General features: G+C 43.4%; 1 protein-coding gene across 9 annotated transcripts in view; it reads left to right on the plus strand.

Annotated features, from left to right (window-relative positions):
* pomt2 (protein-O-mannosyltransferase 2) overlaps positions 1-25,603 on the plus strand; it is a 231,480-nt gene that overhangs the window by 24,076 nt on the left and 181,801 nt on the right. For 5 of the 9 annotated variants that reach the window (XM_063042712.1, XM_063042721.1, XM_063042693.1 and 2 more), the window contains 2 exons: positions 11,896-12,009; positions 22,440-22,548. In XM_063042712.1, coding sequence (XP_062898782.1) covers positions 11,896-12,009; positions 22,440-22,548 — 223 coding nt within the window. Of the gene's footprint in view, positions 1-7,514; positions 8,726-11,895; positions 12,010-22,439; positions 22,549-25,603 lie in introns of those variants that run through there. The other 4 variants (XM_063042702.1, XM_063042749.1, XM_063042740.1 and 1 more) reach the window with 3 other exon arrangements.

Here is a 25,603-nt window from a genome sequence, read left to right on the forward strand (position 1 = left end):
AACACTTGAAATCCAAGCAACGTACATAAAATGCTGGAGGAATTCAACAGGCCAGGCAGCATTTGTGGAAAAGAGTAACAGTCGACTTCATCAGGACTGGAAAAAAAGATGAGAAGTCAGAGTTAGAATGTGCTGGTAGGGGAAAAGAAGTACCACGTGGTAGGTGGTAGCTGAAACTGGGAGTGGGGGAGGGCTGATGTAAAGAGCTAGGAAGTTGACTGGTGAAAGAAATAAAGGGCTGGAGAGGGTGGTAAACCATGGAAGAAGGGGAAGGAGCACCAGAGGGAGGTGGTGGGCAGGGAAGGACATAAGGTGAGAAAGGGATATCAGAGATGTAATCTGGGGTCATCGAGTGTTTCAGGTCTTTCATCATCAGGCACTCTTCCCCAGGCAATTCAGTCGTGGTTGATCAAGCTATGACTTGTGTTCAGGTAGCATATGCTGCAGATCCCCACTGACTTGTTCTCTTCATCCAGAGCCATCTTGAGGCTTTCTCTGCTGCCTGGATGATGTTGCCGATGGCTCTCTGCCTCCTTGTATTTGAAGACACTGTCTAGTGAAGCTCCAGTAGCCTGCTTCAACGGGCATGCACTTAGACTTCTGTGACCAATTCTCACATCTGGCAAGCTTCCTGTCATGGCCCTCCTCCCATGGCACTGTCAGCTCCAACAGAATGGTGTATTTTGCTGCCTCTGAGATGAGGAGGATGTCAGGTCTCAAGCTGGTCTTGACAATATGCTGTGGGATCTTTCGTTGTTTCCCCAGGTCCGTGATTACCATAGTATAAGAGAGGAGTTGGCCAAAGTAAATTAAAAGGAACTGCTGGCATGAGTTTCTGGGAAAAATGAGGAAGGTGCAGGACAGATATATTCTAAAAGTGGAGAAATACTTAAAATGGCAAAATAATACAACTGTGACAAGGGAAATCAAAGCTAATGTAAAAACTAAAGAGAGGACATGTAACAAAGCAAAAATTAGCAGAAAGATGGAGGATTGGGAAGCTTTTAAAAACCTACAGAGAGCAACTCAAAGTATCATTAGGATAGCAAAGATGAAGTATGAAAGCAAGCTAGTAAACGATATCAAAATGGATAGTAAAAGCTTTTTCAAGTATGTGAAAAAAATAAGAGAGATGAGAGTGGCTATAGGACCGCTGGAAAATGAGGCAGAGAAATAATAATTGGGGGGACAAGGAGATGGCAGATGATCTAACTGAGTGTTTTGCATTAGTCTTTGCTGTGGAAGACACTAGCAGTGTGCCAAATGTTGTAGTGTGTAAAGGAAGAGAAATGAGTGCAGTTACTATTAAAAGGGAGAAGTTGCTCAAAAAGCTGAACGATCTCAGGGTACTTAAGTCAAACTGACCAGATGAACTGCACGCGAGGGTTCTGAAAGAGGTAGCAGAGATTGTGGAAGCATTATCAATGATCTTTCAAAAATCATTGGACTCGGGCATGGTGCCAGAGGACTGGAAGACTGCAAATGTCACTTCACTCTTTAAGAAAGGAGGAAGGCAGCAGAAAGGAGGAAGGCAGCAGAAAGGAATTTGTACACCATTTAACCTGACCTCAGTGGTTGGGAAGGTGTTGGAGCCAATTGTTTTAGGATGAGGTTATGGAGTACCTGGTGACACTGAACAAGATAAGACAAAGTCAGCATGGTTTCCTTAAGGGAAGATCTTGCCTGACGAACCTGTAGGAATTCTTTGAGGAGATTACAAGTACGATAAAGAAGATGCAGTCAATGTTTATTTGGACTATCAGCATGCCTTTGACAAGGTGCCACTCATGAGGCGTTTTACCAAGTTAAGAGTATTTGAGGAAGGTTGCTGGCATAAATAGAGCATTGGCTGGTTGGTAGGAGGCAGCGAGTGGTAATAAAAGGATCTTTTTCTGGTTGGCTGCCAGTGATATTCTGCAGGGTTCGGTGTTGGGACCGCTTCTTTTAATGCTGTATATCAATGATTTAGATGATGGAATAGATGGCTTTGTTGCCAAGTTTGCAGATGATACAAAGATTGGTGGGGGAGCGGTTAATGTTGAAGAAACAGGTATGCTGCAGGAAGACTTAGACAGATTAGGACAGTGGTAGCCAGAACGTACCCAGCACATCTTTAAGAAAAAAGACGAAATAAATAAGTTAATTAATTAGGTGCCGCCCGGCACGTAAATGTCGGTCCAGATTGCGTTGCCTCTGATCTGCGCCAACATTTACGTGCCGGGCAGCACCTAATTAATTAGCTTGTTTATTTTGGCTTTTTTCTTAAAGATGTTTTGGGTGCGTTCCGACTACAGCTGCCCCACTGCATTCTTCACGACAATGTATCGGTTTGTGGCCTGGAGGTTGGGGACCACTGCCTTAGGAGAATGGGCAAGAGAGTAACAAATTACGTTGTTGGAAAATGCAAAATCATACACTCTGGTAGTAGAAATAAATGTGCAGACTATTTTTACATAAGAACATATGAAATAGGAGCAGGAGTAGGCCATCCAGCCCATCAAGCCTGCCCCGCCATTCAATAAGATCATGGCTGATCTGTCCGTAAACTCAGCTCCACCTACCTGCCTTTTCCCCAGAACCCTTAATTCCCTTACTATGTAAAAACCTATCTAATTGTATCTTAAATATATTTAGTGAAGAAGCCACACCTGCTTCCCTGGGCAGAGAATTCCACAGATTCACTACTCTCTGGGAAAAACAGTCCTCATCTCCGTCCTAAATCTCCCCTGAATCTTGAGGCAATGTCCCCTAGTTCTAGTCTCTCATACCAATGGAAACAACTTTCCTACTTCTATCTTATCTATCCCTTTCAAAATGTTGTATGTTTCTATAAGATCCCCTCTCATTCTTCTGAATTCCAGAGAGTATAGTCCCAGGCGACTCAATCTCTGCTCATAGGTTAACCCCTTCATCTCTGGAATCAATTTGGCAAACCTCCTCTGCACTGCCTCCAAAGCCAGTATATCCTTCCTCAAGTATGGAGACCAGGCTGCACACAGTACTCCAGGTGCGACCTCACCAGTACCCTGTATAGTTGCAGCATGACCTCCCTGCTCTTGAATTCAATCCCTCTAGCAATGAAGGCCAATATTCTATTTGCCTTCTCAATAACCTGTTGTACCGGCAAGCCAACTTTTTGCTATTCATGCACAAGCATTCTGAAGTCCCTCTGTACAACAGCATGCTGCAATCTTTCACCATTTAAATAATAATCTGCTCTTCTATTATTCCTTCCAAAGTGGATGATCTCACATTTACCAATGTTGTATTCCATGTGTCAGACTTTGGCCTACTCACTTAACCTAACTGTATCTCTCTGCAGGCTCTTCACATCCTCTGTACAATTTGCTTTTCCACTCAATTTAGTGTCATCAGCAAATTTTGCAACACTACACTCAGTCCCCTCTTTCAAATCATCAATGTAAATGGTAAACAGCTGCGGGCCCAGCACCGACCCCTGCAGCACCCCACTCACCACTGACTGCCAACCAGAGAAACACCCATTTATACCAACTCTATGCCTTTTATTGGTTTACCAATCCACTATCCATGCCAATACACTTCCTCCAGCTCCATGCATCCGTATCTTATTTATAAGTCTCTTGTGTGGCACCTTGTCAAATGCCTTCTGGAAATCCAAGTACACGACATCCACCTGTTCCCCTCTACCCACTGCACTCATTATGTCCTCAAAGAACTCCAGTAAGTTTGTCAAACAGGACCTGTCCTTTCTGAATCCATGCTGCGTCTGTCTAATGGAACCACTCCTTTCTAAATGTCTCGCTGTTTCTTCCTTAATGACAGCTTCAGGCATTTTCCCAACTACAGATGTTAAGCTAACTGGCCTATATTCGCCCGTCTTTTGCCTACATCCTTTTTAAAAAAAGTGACGTGACATTTGCTGTCTTCCAATCAGCCAGGACCTGCCCAGAGTCTAGAAAGTTTTGATAAATGATTACCAATGCATCTCTATAACCTCCACCAATTCCTTCAGCACCCTGGGATGCATCCCATCAGGACCAGGGGACTTATTTACCTTCAGGCCCTCTAGTTTACTCATCACTATCTCTTGAGTGACAGTGATTTTATCAAGGTCCTCACCTCCCATTTTGTCCATAACGTCCTTCTTTGGCATATTAGATGTGTCCTCCACCGTGAAGACCGAGACAAAATAGTCATTCAATGCCTCGGCCATTTCCTTATCACCCAATATCAATATCCCCTTCTCGTCTTCCAAGGGACCTATGTTAAATTTAGCTACCCTCTTCTGCTTTATATATTTATAAAAACTTTTGCTATCTGTTTTTATAATTTGTGCTAATTTACTTTCATACTCTATCTTCCCTTTCCTTATTTCTTGTTTAGTTGTTCTCTTGTTGCTTTTTAAAGTTTTCCCAATCCGCCAGTCTCCCACTGCTCTTTGTGACTTTGTACACATGAGCTTTTAATTTGATACTATCTTTTATTTCTTTAGTTATCCAAGGCTGGCTCTCCCCACACTTACTGTCCTTACTTTTGACTGGAATATACTTTTGTTGAGCACTATGAAAAATCTCTTTGAAACTATTCCACTGTTCCTCAACTGTCCTACCAAATAGCCTGTGCTCCCAATCCACATTAGCCAAGTCCTCCCTCATCCAGTTGTAATCTCCCTTGTTCAAGTATAAATACACTAGTTTTAGTTCTATTTCATCCTCCATCTGTATGCGAAATTCAATCGTACTATGATCAATCTTTCCAAGAGGATCCCTGACTACAAGATTGTTAATCTTACCTATCTCATTGCACAAGACTAGATCTAAGATAGTATTTTCCCTTGTAGGTTCACTAACGTACTGCTCAAGAAAGCCATCATGGATGCAATCTATGAAGTCCTCCTCAAGATTTCCTTGACCAACCTGATTCACCCAATCTATGTGGAGGTTAAAATCCCCCAGGACAACTGCCGTTCCGTTCTTACAAGCCTCAGTTTTTCTTACTTAATCACCTCTGCCACTGCAATATTTTTATTAGGTGCCCTGTAGACAACACCCACCAGTGATTTTTTTTCCCTTTACTATTATTAATCTCTACCCAGGTGGACTGAACATTCTGCTCCGTAGATCTTATATCGTCTCTCACAATCGCCATGATCTCATCCCTAATCAAGAGCGCCACCCCACCTCCTCTGCCTTCCTGCCCATCTTTGCATATTACCTGATACCCTTGGATATTTAATTCCCAGTCATCTCCACCTTGCAACCAGGTTTCTGTAATGGCCACTAAATCATATGCCTTGGTACTGATCTGTGCCACAAGTTCACTAACCTTGTTTCTAATACTACGGGCATTTAGATAAACTGCCCTTAAATTGTCCTTTTAGAATCTGGTGATCTATGCAATTTTTGCTTTTTACTTTTATGCTCTCTACTCTTACTTTTTTCTACACTAACACTAGCTTTGGTCTCTGCATCACTTCCCTCTTCTTTACTGTGTGGGTTTCCATCCCCCTGCCATATTAGTTTAAAGCTTCCAAAACAGCACTAGCAAACATTCTTCCTAGAACATTAATCACGGCTCTACACAGATGTAGACCGTCCGGACGGTACTGGAAAAATGAGGAGAAAATCCAAAAATCTGAAATACAAAGGAATTTGGGACTCCTTGTGCAAAACACCGTGAAGGTTAACTTGTAGGTTGAGTTGGTGGTGAGGAAGGCGTATGCAATGTTTGTATTCATTTCAAGAGGTGTAGAATGCAGGAACAGGGATGTGATGCTGAGGCTTTATAAGGCACTGGTGAGGCCTCATCTTGAGTACTGTGAACAGCTTTGGGCTGTTAGAAAAGATATGCTGGCATTGAAGAGGTCCAGAGGCTGTTCACAAGGATGATTCCAGGAATGAAAGGGTTGTTATATAACAGATATTTGATGGCTCTGGGTCTGTACCCGCTGGAATTTAAAGGATGAGGGGGGATCTCATTGAAACCTTTTGAATGTTGACAAGCCTAGACAAAGTAAATATGGAAAGAATGTTTCCCATGGTGGGGGAGTCTAGGACAAGAGGGCACAGCCTCAGGATAGAGGGGCGCCTATTTAAAACAGAGATGCAAAGAAATTTCTTTAGCCAGGGATGGTGAATTTGTGGAATTTATTACCACAGGCAACTGTAGAGGCCAGGTCATTCGGTGCGTTTAAGACAGAGATTGATAGGTTCTTGATTTGACATGGCATCAAAGGTTACAGGGAGAAGACCAGGGAATGGGTTTGAGGAGGGGAGGAGAAAAACTGTGATTGAATGGTGGAGCAGACTTGATAGGCCAAATGGCATAATTCTGCTCCTTTGACCTATGGTCTTATGGTCATCAGTTGCCAGGCATGAGCAGATGCCAGAATCCCTGGGGGTGCCTTTACTTTTGACTCAGTTTGCTCTCCTGCTTTCACAAAACTGATGGTTTGATTGCAAGTTTGAGCTTGTTTACTGTTAATGTTTCTTAAGAAGATTGCTTCCGCAAGGGTCTTCTATACCTGGTCATTTCTTCAGCAGTATCGGCCCCCTCCATAAGCTTTTGGGCAGCAGCTCAGGATGTGCTACAAGGTTCCTCTCCTGGAACACAACAGACAGCCTGTGGCATCAGCCTTCCCCCAGCTATGCAGCTTGGCTGGACTGGGTAAGATGTCATACACTGCCTGGACAAGGAATGTGATTCGGGTTGGCTCTGCTCGCCAGAGATCAGTCCATGTCACTCTCCTTTCCATGGTCTGCTTCCACCTAGTCCAAACTCCCTGCTGCTGCTTGCCCACTGCCTCGATGGATCTCTCTTCATCTACATCTGTTCTCACATCCTCCTAGATGAGCTTGTGCTTCTCCCTCCCCTTAGTCCTGTCATACCTCGGGACCGGGCAGCTTCACAGTCCAGCTCTTCCTTGGGTCACCGCTCCCAACAGGACATTGCGGCACAGCTGAGATTCAACCTGCTGCAAGGCCTGTTCCGCTTTCCACTTTCTCCCGGTCTTCACAATGACCCCTGGCTGAGCCATCTTTGGGTCACTGGACTCCCTGTACTGCAGCACCTCTCCTCTCTAGCTCTTGTCACCTTGAACTGTTCCAAGGATTCCAAGGGCAGCGGCAGCTTGGTGTTCTTTCCAGAGAGGGTGATGCTGCTGACTTTTCTCTCTTGGCTCTCGACAGTGGAAACTGGAATTTCATATAATGCAGTGGCCAAAGAAACCTCAGTAGGATGCTGAGCAACACACACAAAATGCTGGAGGAACTCAGCAGGCCAGGCAGCATCAATTGAAAAGAGTGCCGTTTCGGGCCGAAACACTTCGGCAGGACCCTTCGGTTATTCATGAAAGCTCTTATTGGTGGTTACCATACATACACCAGACTTGCAGCAAGGGCCGCGGCACTCTGATTCAGCAGAATTTGCAATAATATTCATTGCAAGGGCAAAGAGGGTCACAGGGATAATACAGCATGTGATGATCCCAATCTGCAGCCTGTACCACTCTGATGAAGCTTGGCCTGATGAAGCTAACATTCTGAAATGGTTGTAATAATACAGAATGATGTTCCCCTGGAACGTGATGGTTGTCCATGGTAGTCCACACTAACTTGTGGGGGATTGATCCATAGGCATTGGCCAGGTCAAGCCAGAAAACCATCTGTTCTTCTGCGCCTCTTGAGTGAGTTGGGTCACCACTCCTGTATGCTGCAAACACCTGGGCATTCCTAGAGTACCTCCCTTCTGCACAAATGTATAGCAACCATTCCTGGAGCAGAAAGCTGCCAGCCGCCTTGCGACTATGCTGAAAATTATCTTTCCTTCAACACGGCAATAAGATGATCTTGAACTGGTCGATGTTCTTGTAGTGTTTCAGGATGCCATCAGCAAATTTCCACTGCTCAGCCACTTTTCCTGTCTGTGAGTAGTTGGGACAGTGCCTTTCCCAGAGTTTCATTCTGAGAATCATCCTCATGAACCTTCTCTGGGCTCTCTCCAATTACATCCTTTCTGAGATTTGGAACTCAAAACTGTTGACAGTACTCTTAAGTGCAGCCTGATTAGTGTCTTATAAAGCCTCAGCATTATCTCCTTGCTCTTATATTCTATTTCCCTTGAAATAAGATAAGATAAAACTTTATTTATCCTGAAGGAAATTATTGTTGCAAGGTTGCTCAGTCAGAAATATAAACTTTAAAATACAAAATGTAAGCATTGAGGTAAAAAAAAACAAAATGTGCATTAAAAGTAATAGTGCAAAATACAGATGTGCAATGAAACCATATACTTAAGGAAGAGGAGTTGTAGAGTCTTTATAGCCACAGGGAGAAAGGATCTCCAGTGTCATTCAGTGGTACACCTCAGTGGAATCGGTCTGGTATTAAAGTTGCTCTTCTGTTTGTCCAGTATGTCATGGAGTGGGTGAGAGGGATTGTCCATAATGCTCTGTAGCTTCTGCAGCATCCTCCTCTGAGACACAGCCACCAGGGAATCCAGTTCCACCTCCAGAACAGAACCAGCCTTCCTGATGAGCTTATCGATCTTCTTGCATCAGCTGCTCTCATTGTGCTGCCCCAGCAGACTACAGTGTAGAATGGAAGGTTGGCCAAACTGAGTTGGAGAATATCTGCAGCACAGCACTGGAGACCTTGAATGACTGGAACCTCCTCAGGAAGTACAGTCGGCTCTGTCCCTTGTACAGAGCCCCCATGTTTTTAGTCCAGTCTGATTTATTGTCCAGGTGAGTTCCCAGGTATTTGTAGTTCTGGACAACTTCCACATCCGTTTCCTTGATGGAGATGGAAATACAGAGTGTTTTCATCTTCCTTATGTAACGTTCCATTATATTGGCTCGTGTATGTCTAGGGGAAATCCAGCCCAGCACCCGCCTCAACACTCCCCACAGGGTTGGTCGCCACCCGAATCAATCACAAACATCAATCATCAGCCAGCACACCCAGTAAATTTTAACAAATACACTTTATAGATATTACTAATTCTATGACATTAATATACATTTGATACAGAGAGGAAAGTAATGAAAAAAAAAGGCGCCAACACTTATCAAAGTCCAAGTTCTTCGCGCGCTACTGTTGGAGCTCAATTCGACTTCAGATGACCACCCGAATTCCGTCGACTCACGGGTCGGGACCACCCTGAGTGATTGACCGGAGCCTCTCCACACGTCCGCGGTCCTCCTCGTCTCTCCTCCGACTCCCCGCCAAAACTCAGTCCACAGTCATACCATACAGCATGGTATCCGAAAACAAAACGATACATAACCACCCATTGGCTAATAGAAGGCTGCTATCTCAATTTAAAGTAAAACAAACTGCTAGCGCAAACTCTCTTCAGCGTTAAAGCACAACAAAGCCGCATTCCCCAGATTAACATAACAAAGTCGCCATTTTAAATGTAACAAAAGAAAGACCCCGTACACTTAAATCCATAACCCTGAGGACAGTCCCCTGAGGTGCCCTGTGCTGCTAACCACAGTATCTGATACACAGCCCTGCAATCTCACATATTGTGGCTGTCTGGACAGGTAGTCTGAAATCCAGGACATTGTGGAGCATCCACCTGCATCTCCATGAGCTTATTCCCTGGTAAAGCAGGTCATATGGTGTTAAAAATACTGCAGAAATCAAAAGACCATGATTCTGACAGTGCTGCCTTGCTCATCCAGATGGGTGTAAGCACGTTGAAGCAGGAAGATAATGATTTCTTAACTTGTGAGGTCAGTGCCACTGGTCCATAGTCACTGGGCATGGTGGGACATGTCTTCTTGGGTGCTGGAACTAGGCAGGATGTTTTCCACAGCACAGGGACCTGCTCTAGGCTCAAGTTTAGATTAAGATGTATTGAAAGACTACACTCAGCTGAATAGCACACACCTTGGGCTAATGCCGTCCGGGCCTACAGCCTTACCTGTGTGGTCTGCTGTGCTTTCTCCTTACCTGCTCAGCAGTGACAGTCAATGTGTCTGGTCGTTAGCTCTCCATTGTCATTGGAGAGAGATGGAGGGTGAAGGCTGAGAGAGGAGGAGCTGGGGGGTGGATGGCTGTAGAAGGGTAAACAGAAACCTCCTCATCAAAGCTGTTGAAAAACCTGTTTAACTCATTGGCTATGTCCCAGTCCCCTTCAATCACCCAGTCTCTGGTCTTTTTGTATCCTGCGATCATTTTCATACCATTTCACACATCTTTTGGTTGAACTCCATCTGCTACTTCTCAGCCCACCTCTCCATCCTGTCAATGTCGTGTTACAGCCTGCAGCAACCCTCCACATTATCCACAAGTTCATCTACCTTGATGTCATCTGCAAACTTACTAACCTGTCCTTTCACTTCCTCATACGAGAATGAATCAGAATCAGGTTCATTAGCACCGGCACGTGACGTGAAATCTGTTAACTTATCAGCAGCAGTTCAATGCAACACATAATCCAGCAGAGAGAGAGAAAAAAATAATAAATAAAATAAAACATAATAAATAAACAAGTAAATCAATTATGTATATTGAATCGATTTTTTAAAATGTGCAAAAACAGAAATACTGTATATTTTAAAAAAATAGTGAGGTAGTGTCCAAAGCTTCAACGTCCATTTAGGAATCGGATGGCAGAGGGGAAGAAGCTGTTCCTGAATCACTCAGTGTGTGACTTCAGGCTTTTGTATCTCCTACCTGATGGTAACAATGGGAAAAGGGCATGCCCTGGGTGCTGGAGGTCCTTCATAATGGACGCTGCCCTTCTGAGACAATGCTCCCTTAAGGTGTCCTGGGTATTTTGCAGGCTAGTGCCCAAGATGGAGCTGAGTAGATGTACAGCCTTCTGCAGCTTCTTTCGGTCCTGTGCAGTAACCCCTCCATACCAGACAGTAATGCAGCCTGTCAGAATGCTCTCCATGGTACAACTATAGAAGTTTTTGAGTGAATGAGAGGGTTACTGTATGAGGAACATCTGGCAGCTCTTGGGCTGTATTCCCTGGAGTTCAGGAGAATGGGGAGGGATCTCATAGAAACATTCTGAATGTTAAAAGGCCTGACCAGATTAGATATGGCAAAGTTATTTCCCATGGTGGGGGATTCTAAGACAAGAGGGAGCAACTTCAGGATTGAAGGACGTCCTTTTAGAACTGAGACGCAAAGAAATTACTTTAGTCAGAGGGTGATAAATCTGTGGAATTTGTTGCCACGAGTGGCTGTGGAGGCCAAGACACTGGGTGTATTTAAGGCAGAGATAGATAATCGGGGCATCATAGCGTATGGGGTGAAAGCAGGGGAGTGGGGATGACTGGAAGAATTGGATCAGCCATGATTGAATGGCGGAGCAGACTCGATGGGCTGAATGGCCTACTTCTGCTGCTATATCTTATGGTCTTATGGTCTCATCCAAGTCATTTATAAAAATCACAAAGAGTGGGGGTCCCAGTGCAGATCCCAGCGGAACACAACCGGTCACCGACCTCCAGGCAGAGTGTTTGTTCCTCATTTCACTTTTGGAATTCTAACTTGCAATGTTGAATCCTGGTTTTATGTAATCGCATAACGAAAATAGTTTCCCAAATGTAGCTTAACAGCAAATTGATAATGTTAAATAATTCCGAAGTTTTCTTTAATTCCAAAGCTTTCCAAGTAAAGCTCCAATCTGTACATTGTGATGCCATCCTTATTTATCTTTTCCATTTTCTTCAGTGTTTTAATTTCCTTCTATAACATAGACTTGAATCTGATTTGACCAGTGTTCTTGTATATTTTAAAATCATTATTTTTAACTTGTGTGTCTCAGAATAAATTCTAGAATTTTATTTGCTTTTTAATTGTTTTCTTGACCAGAATTGATACTTTTAATGTGTCATTTACCCCAAACTTTTTTTATGTATGCGTTCAGTTCTTGCTTTCCTGTTTGCAGATGCTAATTGGATTAGCAGGATATTTGACTGGATATGATGGCACTTTTCCCTTTAAGAAACCTGGAGACAAGTATGAACACCACCATTACTATGGCATGAGAGCGGTAAGGAATGTAGGTTGAACTGATGGCCAGAATATTCTTAGGATATAGAAGGTTCAGATTTATTCGTCATGTGCACTTCGAAACATACAGTGAAATGTATGCAACACACATAAAAGTTGCTGGTGAACGCAGCAGGCCAGGCAGCATCTCCAGGAAGAGGTGCAGTTGACGTTTCAGGCCGAGACCCTTCGTCAGGACTAACTGAAGGAAGAGTGAGTAAGGGATTTGAAAGTTGGAGGGGGAGGGGGAGATCCAAAATGATAGGAGAAGACAGGGGGGGGAGGGATGGAGCCAAGAGCTGGACAGGTAATAGGCAAAAGGGATACAAGAGGATCATGAGACAGGAGGTCCGGGAAGAAAGACAAGCGGGGGGGAACCCAGAGGATGGGCAAGCGGTATATTCAGAGGGACAGAGGGAGAAAAAGGAGAGTGAGAGAAAGAATGTGCGTATAAAAATAAGTAACAGATGGGGTACGAGGGGGAGGTGGGACATTAGCGGAAGTTAGAGAAGTCGATGTTCATGCCATCAGGTTGGAAGCTACCCAGACGGAATATAAGGTGTTGTTCCTCCAACCTGAGTGTGGCTTCATCTTTTCAGTAGAGGAGGCCGTGGATAGACATTTCAGAATGGGAATGGGATGTGGAATTAAAATGTGTGGCCACTGGGTGATCCTGCTTTCTCTGGCGGACAGAGCGTAGGTGTTCAGCAAAGCGGTCTCCCAGTCTGCGTCGGGTCTCACCAATATATAAAAGGCCACATCGGGAGCACCGGACGCAGTATATCACCCCAGCCGACTCACAGGTGAAGTGTTGCCTCAGCTGGAAGGACTGTTTGGGGCCCTGAATGGTGGTAAGGGAGGAAGTGTAAGGGCATGTGTAGCACTTGTTCCGCTTACACGGATAAGTGCCAGGAGGGAGATCAATGGGGAGGGATGGGGGGGGGACGAATGGACAAGGGAGTCGCATAGGGAGCGACCCCTGCGGAATGCAGAGAGAGGGGGGGGAGGGAAAGATGTGCTTAGTGATGGGATCCCGTTGGAGGTGGCAGAAGTTACGGAGAATAATATGTTGGACCCGGAGGCTGGTGGGGTGGTAGGTGAGGACCAGGGCAACCCTATTCCTAGTGGGGTGGTGGGAGGATGGAGTGAGAGCAGATGTACGTGAAATGGGGGAGATGCGTTTAAGAGCAGAGTTGATAGTGGAGGAAGGGAAGCCCCTTTCTTTAAAAAAGGAAGACATCTCCCTCGTCCTAGAATGAAAAGCCTCAACCTGAGAGCAGATGCGGCGGAGATGGAAAAATTGCGAGAAGGGGATGGCGTTTTTGCAAGAGACAGGGTGAGAAGAGGAATAGTCCAGATAGCTGTGAGAGTCAGTGGGCTTATAGTAGACATCAGTAGATTAATTCCGCTCTGACTAATCAGTTCCCCTCTACCACCACTCTGTTCTGTCTAGCGGAATTAGTCCTTACTCTTAATAATTTCTCCTTTGGCACCTCCCACTTCCTCCAAACTAAAGGTGTAGCTATGGGCACCCGTATGGGTCCTAGCTATGCCTGCCTTTTTGTTGGGTTTGTCTATGTTCCGTGCCTGTTCTGGTATCTGTCCCCCATTTTTCCTTCGCTACATAGACGACTGCATTGGCGCTGCTTCCTGCACGCATGCAGAGCTCGTTGACTTTATTAACTTTGCCTCCAACTTTCACCCTGCCCTCAAGTTTACCTTGTCCATTTCCGACACCTCCCTCCCCGTTCTAGATCTTTCTGTCTCTGTCTCTGGAGACAGCTTATCCACTGATGTCTACTATAAGCCCACTGACTCTCTTCCTTTTGATTCGAAACGCCTTAAGCAGGTCTCTAACCCGATCGTTAAATATGCTTTGCGTATTTGGTTTCAATTCAGAAAATTTTTTGATCTTAATCAATTCGGGTTAGCGATTCCTATTTTAGGTAACATATTTTTTCCTCCCTCTTTTACGGATCGCGCTTTTCAAACTTGGAAGACTAAGGGTATTTTACGGTTTTTGGATTTATTTTTAGATGGTTCCCTTATGTCTTTTGAACAATTATCTAATAAATATAACTTATCAAGAATACATTTTTTTAGATATTTACAAGTTAGAAATTTCCTAAGTACTATACTTTCTTCCTTTCCAATGCTTCCTCCTATATATATTTTAGATTCGATAATTAACCTTAATCCATGTCAGAAAGGTGCATCGGCTATGATTTATAATATTATTATGAAACTTAGGAAAGCTCCATTTGATAAGATTAGGGTAGATTGGGAACAGGAATTGGGGCTTACCATTTCTGTGGATGATTGGGGGCAGATTTTACAATTAGTTAATACTTCCTCTATTTGTGCTAAACATTCCCTAATTCAATTTAAAGTGGTTCATAGAGCACATATGTCCAAATGTCCATTTTAGATCCTTTCTCATTTCTTCACATTTGGCCTTTTTCCAGTTTAGAACCTCAACCCGAGGACCAGATCGATCTTTATCCATGATCAAGTTGAAACTAATGGTGTTATGATCACTGGAACCAAAGTGTTCCCTGACACACACTTCCATCACCTGTTCTAACTCATTTCCTAATATTGCATCCCCTCTTGTTGGTACCTCTATATATTGATATAGAAAATTTTCCTGAACACATTTTACAAACTCTAACTCGTCTAGACCTTTAACAGTGTGGGAATCCCAATCAATATGTGAAAAATTAAAGCAACACTCACAACACGCTGGAGGAACTAAGCAGGTCAGGCAGCATCCGTGGAAACGTTGACTGATGGTTTCCACGGATGCTGTCTGACCTGATGAGTTCCTCCAGCATGTTGTGAGTGTTGCTTTGACCCTAGCATCTGCAGAGTATTTTGTGTTGTGGAAAATTAAAATCCCCTACTATCACAACTTTATGTTTCCTGCAGTTGTCTGCTATCTCTCTGCAGATTTGGTCCTCCAATTCTCACTGACTATTGGGTGGTCTATAATACAACCCTGTTAACATGGTCATACCTTTCCTGTTTCTCAGCTCCACCCATATGGCCTCGGTAGACAAGCCCTCTAATCTGTCCTGCCTGAACACTGCTGTAACATTTTCCCTGACTAGCAATGCCACCCCCCCCCCACGCTTCATTCCTCTGCCTCTGTCACGTCTGAAATATCGGAACCCTGGAACATTAAGCTGCCAGTCCTGTCCCTCCTGTAGCAGAGTTTCAGTAATGGCTATAATGTCGTAATTCCATGGGTCAATCCACGCCCTCAGCTCGTCAGCCTTCCCCACAATACTCCTTGCATTGAAATAGCCTCACCTCAGAAGATTATTACCACTACACACAACACTTCTATTTGTGACTTTGCATGAACTTCTAACATCATTTATTTTCACCCCAGCCACACTGTCAGCTCTGGCACTCTGGTTCCCATCCCCCTGCAAATCTAGTTTAAACCCTCCCCAATAGCACTAACAAACCTCCCTGAAAGGATATTGGTCCCCCTATAGTTCAAGTGTAACCCGTCTCTCTTGTACAGGTCCCACTTGCCCCAGAAGAGGTCCCAATGATCCTGAAATCTGAAACCCTGCCCCCTACACCAGTTCCTCAGCCACGTGTTCATCCGCCAGAGCATCCTATTCCTACCCTCACTGGCACGTGGCACAGGTAGCAATCCTGAGATTACCACCCCCGGTCAAAATTTCTGTTACTGTGAATAGCTAAGTGAGTAAAAGATGAACTGATTTCCAAAAGGCATAAAGTTGAAGATGACACATTTCTTTAATATTTTAAGCAAGAAAACTTTTTTATTTCCATCTTTTACAGTTTCAAAATAACAAAAAAAGGAAAAGGGCCCAAAGCAAAAGTTTGGGCAGCCTGCATGGCAGTACTTAGTAACACCCATAGAAACCATAGAAACTACAGCACAGAAACAGGCCTTTTGGCCCTTCTTGGCTGTGCCGAACCATTTTCTGCCTAGTCCCACTGACCTGCACACGGACCATATCCCTCCATACACCTCTCATCCATGTATCTGTCCAATTTATTCTTAAATGTTAAAAAAGAACCCGCATTTACCACCTCGTCTGGCAGCTCATTCCATACTCCCACCACTCTCTGTGTGAAGAAGCCCCCCCAATGTTCCCTTTAAACTTTTCCCCCCTCACCCTTAACCCATGTCCTCTGGTTTTTTTCTCCCCTTGCCTCAGTGGAAAAAGCCTGCTTGCATTCACTCTATCAATACCCATCATAATCTTATATACCTCTATCAAATCTCCCCTCATTCTTCTACGCTCCAGGGAATAAAGTTCTAACCTATTCAACCTTTCTCTGTAACTGAGTTTCTCAAGTCCCGACATCCTTGTAAACCTTCTCTGCACTCTTTCAACCTTATTTATATCCTTCCTGTAGTTTGGTGACCAAAACTGAACACAATACTCCAGATTCGGCCTCACCAATGCCTTATACAACCTCATCATAATATTCCAGCTCTTATACTCAATACTTTGATTAATAAAGGCCAATGTACCAAAAGCTCTCTTTACGGCCCTATCTACCTGTGACGCTACTTTTAGGGAATTTTGTACCTGTATTCCCAGATCCCTCTGTTCCACTGCACTCCTCAGTGCCTTACCTTTAACCCTGTATGTTCTACCTTGGTTTGTCCTTCCAACATGCAATACCTCACACTTGTCTGTATTAAATGCCATCTGCCATTTTTCAGCCCATTTTTCCAGCTGGTCCAAGTCCCTCTGCAGGCTCTGAAAACCTTCCTCACTGTCTACTACACCTCCAATCTTTGTATCATCAGGAAATTTGCTGATCCAATTTACCACATTATCATCCAGATCATTGCTATAGATGACAAATAACAATGGACCCAGCACTGATCCCTGTGGCACACCACTAGTCACAGGCCTCCAATCAGAGAAGCAATTCTCTACTACCACTCTTTGGCTTCTTCCATTGAGCCAATGTCTAATCCAATTTACCACCTCTCCATGTATACCTCGTGACTGAATTTTCCTAACTAACCTCCCATGCAGGACCTTGTCAAAGGCCTTACTGAAGTCCATGTAGACAATATCCACTGCCTTCCCTTCATCCACTTTCCTGGTAATCTCCTCGAAAAACTCCAATAGATTAGTCAAACATGACCTACCACGCACAAAGCCATGTTGACTCTCCCTAATAAGTCCCTGTCTATCCAAATGCTTGTAGATTCTGTCTCTTAGTACTCCCTCCAATAACTTACCTACTACCGACGTTAAACTTACTGGCCTATAATTTCCTGGATTACTTTTCGATCCTTTTTTAAACAACAGAACAACATGAGCCACTCTGCAATCCTCCGGCACTTCACCCATAGACAGCGACATTTTAAATATTTCTGCCAGGGCCCCTGCAATTTCAACACTAGTCTCCTTCAAGGTCCGAGGGAACACCCTGTCAGGTCCCGGGGATTTATCCACTTTAATTTTCCTCAAGACAGCATGGACCTCCTCCTTTTTGAACTGTACAGTTTCCATGATCTCACTACTTGTTTCCCTTAATTCCATAGACTTCATGCCAGTTTCCTTAGTAAATACAGACGCAAAAAACCTATTTAAGATCTCCCCCATTTCCTTTGGTTCCGCACATACCCGACCACTCTGATCTTCAAGAGGACCAATTTTATCCCTTACAATCCTTTTGCTCTTAATATACCTGTAAAAGCTCTTTGGATTATCCTTCACTTTGACTGCCAAGGCAACCCCATGTCTTCTTTTAGCTCTCCTGATTTCTTTCTTAAGTATTTTCTTGCACTTCTTATACTCCTCAAGCACCTTATTTACTCCCTGCTTCCTATACGTCATACAACTCCCTCTTCTTCTTTATCAGAGTTGCAATATCCCTTGAGAACCAAGGTTCCTTATTCCTATTCACTTTGCCTTTAATCCTGACAGGAACATACAAATTCTGTACTCTCAAAATTTCTCTTTTGAAGGCTTCCCACCTACTGAACACATCCTTGCCAGAGAACAACCTGTCCCAATCCACTCTTTTTAGAACCTTTCTCATTTCTTCAAATTTGGCCTTCTTCCAGTTCAGAACCTCAACCCTAGGACCAGATCTATCCTGGTCTTTGATCAAGTTGAAACTAATGGTGTTATAATCACTGGAACCAAAGTGCTCCCCTACAGAGACTTCTGTCACTTGTCCTAACTCGTTTCCTAACAGGAGATCCAATATTGCATCCCCTCCAGTTGGTCCCTCTATATATTGATTTAGAAAACTTTCCTGAACACACTTTACAAACTCTAAACCATCTGGACCCCTAACAGTATGGGAGACCCAATCGATATATGGAAAATTAAAATCCCCTACCACCATAACTTTATGTTTCCTGCAGTTGCCTGCTATCTCTCTGCAGATTTGCTCTTCCAATTCTCGTTGACTATTGGTTGGTCTGTAATACAATCCCACTAATGTGGCCATACCTTTCCTGTTTCTCAGCTCCACCCATAAGGACTCAGTAGACAAGCCCTCAAATCTGTCCTGCCTGAGCACTGCTGTAATATTTTCCCTAACAAGCAATGCTACTCCCCCACGTTTCATTCCTCTGCCTCGATCACATCTGAAACATCGGAACCCTGGAATATTAAGCTGCCAGTCCTGCCTCTCCTGTAGCCAAGTTTCACTAATTACTATAACGTCATAATTCCACATGTCAATCCACGCCCTCAACTCATCCGCCTTCCCCGCAATACTCCTAGCATTGAAATATATACACCTCAGAAGATTTTTACCACCACTCACAACCTTTCTATTAGCGGATTTGCTTGAACTTTTAACATCATTTATTTTCACCCCAGCCACACTGTCAGCTCTGGCACTCTGGTTCCCATCCCCCTGCAAATCTAGTTTAAAGCCTCCCCAATAGCATTAACAAACCTCCCTGAAAGGATATTGGTCCCCCTGTAGTTCAAGTGTAACCCGTCTCTCTTGTACAGGTCCCACCTGCCCCAGAAGAGGTCCCAATTATCCTGAAATCTGAAATCCTGCCCCCTGCACCAGTTCCTCAGCCACTTGTTCATCCTCCAGAGCATCCTATTCCTACCCTCACTGGCAAGTATCACAGCTTGTAAACACTTTTTTTAATCAGCTAAGAGTCTTTCAATTTTTGTTTGGGGGATTTTCACCCATTCTTCCTAGCAAAAGGCTTCTAGCTCTATGAGATTCTTGGGCCATCTTGCATATACTGCTCTTTTGAGGTCTATCCACAGATTCTCGATGATGTTTAGGTCAGGGGACTGTGAGGGCCATGGCAAAACCTTCTGCTTGCACCTCTTGAGGTAATCCATTGTGGATTTTGAGGTGTGTTTAGGTTCATTATCCTGTTGTAGAAGCCATCCTCTTTTCATCTTTGGCTTTTTTACAGATGGTGTGATGTTTGCTTCCAGAATTTGCTGGTATTTAATTTAATTCATTCTTCCCTCTAACAGTAAATGTTTCCTGTGCAACACAAGCCCAAAGCATGATCGATCCACTCCCGTGCTTAACAGTTGGAAAGGGGTTCTTTTCATGAAATTCTGCACCCTTTTTTCTCCAAACATACCTTTGCTCATTGAGGCCAAAAAGTTCTATTCAAAAGGTTCAAAGGAACATCTAAACAAGCCTGATGCATTTTGGAAACAAGTGTTGTGGACTGATGAAGTTAAAATAGAACTTTTTGGCCGCAATGAGCAACGGTATGTGCCCAAACTTTTGCTTTGGGCCCTTTTCCTTTTTTGTTATTTTGAAATTGTAAAAGATGGAAATAAAAAAGTTTTCTTTCTTAAAATATTAAAGAAATGTGTCATCTTTAACTTTATGCCTTTTGGAAATCAGTTCATCTTTTACTCAGCTATTCACAGTAACAGAAATTTTGATCAGGGGTGCACAAACTTTGGCATGCCACTGAGAATTAATGCTGTTTTAAAGGCAAAGTTTTGTCACGCCAAATATTGATTTGATTTAGTTTTTTTTACTGTTTACTGCTCTTCATAGTTTTTTAATATTTAGAAACATTTCATTTAATTATTCTTGAAAGCATCTTTGCTTTACAGAATTTTTTTGCATGTGCATGAGACTTTTGTACATTTCTGTGTGAGGAGCATTTGATGGCTCTGGGCCTGTATTCACTAGAGTTTAAAAGGATGAGGGAGGAGCTCATTGAAATCTATCAAATATTGAAAGGCCTAGGTAGAATGGATATGGAGAGGATGTTTCCTATAGTGGGTAAGTCTAATAGCAGAGGGCACAACCTTAGAATAGAAGGATATCCATTTAGAACTGGGATGAGGAGGAATTCATTGCCATAGATGTCTATGAAGGCCAAGTCATTGGGTATATTTAAAACAAATATTTGGAGTTTTTTGATTAGTCAGGGCAACAGATGTATGGGGAGAAGGCAGATTAATGGGGTTGAGAGGGAAAATAAATCAGCCATAATGGAATGTTGGAGCAGGCTCGATGGACTGACTGGCAGAATTCTGCTCCAAAATCTTATGGTCTAATGCAGAATAAATTGTGTCAATTGCAGAGTAAGTGTTGCTAAACAATAAGATGCAAAATCATAACTTGGTAGAATGTGAGATTAAGAGACCGCCCCCCCCCCAACTCATTTTATAGGTTGTGTATATGAGTGCTGACATAACGTCACAAATAGAAAATTCAACAAGATGCTGGGAAGGTACCCAGGCAATGCACAGGTCTCTGTGCAACACAGAGAATGATTTCATATATGTAATAAACAGAAGTTAACAAATAATAGAAAAAAACTACATTAAACAAAAACTGAAGATCTTGATTGTGTATTGAAAGAATAGATTTATCAGCGACAGAGTGAACATATACTGCTTAACAGTATGCTGATCATGAGCAAAGCAAAGATCTTTCATGGCAAACTGAAAATTGAATGTAATTGTGAATATTCAGCAGGCTGGTTGCAGAATTTAAGTAAAGGCATACCATAAGATTTTTAAAGATTTGTGGTGATAGAGCAACGGAGAAAATCATTAGAGTTTGCCAAGGTTGTCGCTGATGAAAATCTAACCTGCTGAATGGTGTAATGAACAAGTGGAGGACAAAGACTGTTTACTGGTACCACATAAATTCAGAGTTGGCTGTTATGGCAACGACAAACAGCCACTGATTGTCCACCTGGGCAGCTGAGGTAGCGATAGTTTACCTTTTTGATAGTTCAATGTACAGTGTACATTTTATTGTTTCATTTATAAAATTAACCCTAGGTAATTTCTAAAGTAAGTACATGTTTGGCACAGCATTGTGGGCCGAAGGGCGTGTATTGTGCTGTAGGTTTTCTATGTTTCTATTATTAAAATATTATATAAATCTACATCAGGGCATATGTATAAGCTATACAAACATGAGAAAATTTGCAGATGCTGGAAATCCAAAGCAATACAAATAAAATGCTGGAGGAAGTCAGCTGCCCTGGTAGCATCTATGGAAAAGTTTAAACAGTCGACTTTTCAGGTCAAGACCCTTCACATTAGGTACAGTTCTGATGAAGGGTCTTGGCCCAAATAGTCGACTGTTTACTCTTTCCCATGTATAAGCTGTATATGTAATGTAAATGAATTTTGTGTTTATATTTGTGTCCCATCTCCAAGGTATCTCATCATATCAATGCAAATATTCCAGAATCCAAAAAAAAATTCCAAAACACCTCCGGCTCCAAGCATTTCAGATAAGGAATGCTCAGCCTGTACTAGGAAATCATTTAATATTTTTATAACAGCAGGGTGGAAGCTGTCTTTGAGCTTGTTGGTAGGTGTCTTCAGGCTTCTGTATCTGTTCGATGGGAGAAGAGAGAATATCTGGGGTGGTGATTGATTATCCTGGCTACTGTACTGAGGTAGTGAAAAGTCTCACAAGCATGTTGCCAAGATTGGAGGGCTTGAGGAAGAATGAGAGATTGGATAGGCCGGGACTGTTTTCCTTTGAGCAAGGGAAGCTGAAAGGTGACCTTTTTGAGGTCTATAAAATTATGAGCAACAGAGGTGAGGAGGATAGACGGTCTTTTTCCCTGGGCAGAGGAAGCTGAAACTGCAGGGCACAAGTTTAAGATGAGAGAAAGGATTTGAGGGATTGGTTTCCCACACTGAGGGTATTGGATGGAATGAACTGTTAGATGTAGTGAGAAGTAAAATGACAATGTTTAAAAGTCATTTGGATAGGCTCATGAATAGGAAAGGTTCAGAGGGTGATGGGCCAAACACAGCATTTTAGTTGGCATGGGCAAGTTGGATTGAATGTCTATTTCCATGCTGTATAACTCCGTTAATCTATGAAATGTAAATCTATTAGTGTACTCTCCATCTTCCAGATGCTATTTTTACATTTCTGATGGTAACCTGTTCTCTTTCTGTCTTGTGTGCTTTTTCTTGTGAATATCTCCAGCTCTGTGCAATCCTGGGGTCTTGCCTCGTTCCCTTTGCATATCTCATTGTTTTGGAGCTGACCAGGTCACTCACTGCTGCACTTGTTGCTGCTGTTGTTCTGATATTTGGTAAGTTTCTCACTGATTATATTTTAATATCTTGTTTCAATATGTTGGTGTCATTGGAAAAATTCAGATTATGCCAAGGTATATATCCAAACAAACATTTTTTGTGAAATGGGCCCGTTGGGGCATCCAAATGCCTTCTTTACTCCCTCATCCAATTGTCTTGCCACTTTCAGCAAGCTATGGACTTGCAACCTAATGTCTCTCTTCACTTGAGGCTCCTTGACATCCATTCACTTGCTTTATGTGTCATCCAGAATTGCACTTCCCAAAGTACATTACGGTACATTTGTCATGATGAAGTTCCATTTGCCACTACTGTACTTAACCTTATAACTAATCCATGTCCTGCAGTATTCAAAAAGAATATTGTTTGTTGTGTACAACTCTAGTAATTTTCTTGTTGTGTATAAATTTACTCAACATCTAGCACAAAAAAAACTGCTAGTGTAACTCAGCAAGTCAGGCAGTATCTATGCAGGGAAATAGACAGTTGATGATTCAGGAAGACTCTTCATCTGAACGGGTATTCAAATGATAGATATATTAAATAATAGGTGTATTAGGTACGGAGGAGATGTCGGGGTAAGTTTTTTATGCAGAGAGTTGTGTGTGTGTGGAATGGGCTGCCAGCGACGGTGCTGGAGGCGGATATGACAGGGTCTTTTAAGAGACTCCTGGATAGGTACATGGAGCTCAGTAAAATAGATGGCTATGGGTAACTCTACGTAATTTCTTGGGTAAGGACATGTTCGGCACAGCTTTGTGGACCGAAGGGCCTGTACTGTGCTGTAGGTTTTCTTTGTTTCTATGTCTGTTTGGTTCCACCTAACCTGTTTTGTAAGCATAAGACATAGGAGCAGGATTAGACCATTCGGCCCATTGAGTCTGCTCCACTATTCCATCGTGGTGATGTATTATCCCTCTCAACCCCATTCTCCTGTCTTCTCACCGTAACCTTTCATGCCCTGACTCAGTGAATACTTCTCTTTGTTATTTACCAATGAGAGGGAACTTGATGACGGTGAGGACAATATGAGTGAGGTTGATGTTCTGGAGCATGTTGATATTAAGGGAGAGGAGGTGTTAGAGTTCTTAAAATACATTAGGATGGATAAGTCCCCAGGGCCTGACGGAATATTCCCCAGGCTGCTCCACGAGGCGAGGGAAGAGATTGCTGAGCCTCTGGCTAGGATCTTTATGTCCTCGTTGTCCACGGGAATGGTACCGAAGGATTGGAGGGAGGTGAATGTTGTCCCCTTGTTCAAAAAAGGTAGTAGGGATAGTCTGGGTAATTATAGACCAGTGAGCCTTACGTCTGTGGTGGGAAAGCTGTTGGAAAAGATTCTTAGAGATAGGATCTCTGGGCATTTAGAGAATCATGGTCTGAGCAGGGACAGTCAGCATGGCTTTGTGAAGGGCAGATCGTGTCTAACAAGCCTGATAGAGTTCTTTGAGGAGATGACCAGGCATATAGATGAGGGTAGCGCAGTGGATGTGATCTATATGGATTTTAGTAAGGCATTTGACAAGGTTCCACACGGTAGGCTTATTCAGGGATCCAGGGAAGTTTGGCCAGGTGGATTCAGAATTGGCTTACCTGTAGAAGGCAGAGGATCGTGGTGGAGGGAGTACATTCGGATGGGAGGGTTGTGACTACTCGTGTCCCACAAGGATCAGTTCTGGGACCTCTACTTTTAGTGATTTTTATTAACGACCTGGATGTTGGTGTCGAAGGGTGGGTTAGCAAGTTTGCAGACGACACAAAGGTTGGTGGTGTTGTGGGTAGTGTAGAGGATAGTCGAAGATTGCAGAGAGACATTGATAGGGTGCAGAAGTGGGCTGAGAAGTGGCAGATGGAGTTCAACCTGGAGAAATGTGAGGTGATATACTTTGGAAGGACAAACTCCAAGGCAGAGTACAAAGTAAACGGCAGGATACTTGGTAGTGTGGAGGAGCAGAGGGACCTGGGGGTGCATGTCCACAGATCCCTGAAAGTTGCCTCACAGGTGGATAGAGTAGTTAAGAAAGCTTATGGGGTGTTAGCTTTCATAAGTCAAGGGATAGTGTTTAAGAGTCGCGAGGTAATGATGCAGCTCTATAAATCTCTGGTTAGACTGCACTTGTAGTACTGTGTCCAGTTCTGGTCGCCTCACTATAGGAAGGATGTGGAAGCATTGGAAAGGGCACAGAGGAGATTTACTAGGATGCTGCCTGGTTTAGAGAGTATGGATTATGATCTGAGATTAAGGGAGCTGGGGCTTTGCTCTTTGGAGGGAAGGTGGATGAAAGGAGACATGATAGAGGTATACAAGATATTAAGGGGAATCAATAGTGTGGATAGCCAGCACCTCTTCCCCAGGGCACCACTGCTCAATACAAGAGGACATGGCTTTAAGGTAAGGGGTGGGAAGTTCAAGGGGGATATTAGAGGAAGGTTTTTTACTCAGAGAGTGGTTGGTGCGTGGAATGCATTGCCTGAGTCAGTGGTGGAGGCAGATACACTAGTGAAATTTAAGAGACTGCTAGACAGGTATATGGAAGAATTTAAGGTGGGGGCTTATGTGGGAGGCAGGGTTTGAGGGTCGGCACAACATTGTGGGCCGAAGGGCCTGTACTGTGCTGTACTATTCTATGTTCTGTGTAATCAAGAACCTATCAACCTCCATCTTAAATGTTCCCAATGACTTGGCCTCCACAGCTGTCATTGGCAATTCATTACATAATTTTCTTACCCTCCAGGTAAAGAAATTCCTCCTCAACTCTGTTCCAGATGGACATCCCTCTATTTTGAGGCTGTGCCCTCTGGTCCTAGACTCCTGACTTCCCCATGATAGGAAGCATCCTAATCACATCCATATTTCCAGGACTTTCAGTATTAGATAGGTTTCAGTGAGATTCCCCCACATTCTTTCAAATGTCAGTGAGTTCAGGTCCAGACCATCAAACACTCTTCATACATTAACCCATTCATTTCAGGAATCATTCTTGTGAGCCTCCTTGGACGTTCTCCAATGCCAGCACATCCTTTCGTAGATAAGGGGCCCAAAATTGCTCA

Source organism: Mobula hypostoma, chromosome 1 (assembly GCF_963921235.1).
Source record: "Mobula hypostoma chromosome 1, sMobHyp1.1, whole genome shotgun sequence".
Lineage (NCBI taxonomy): Eukaryota > Metazoa > Chordata > Chondrichthyes > Myliobatiformes > Myliobatidae > Mobula > Mobula hypostoma.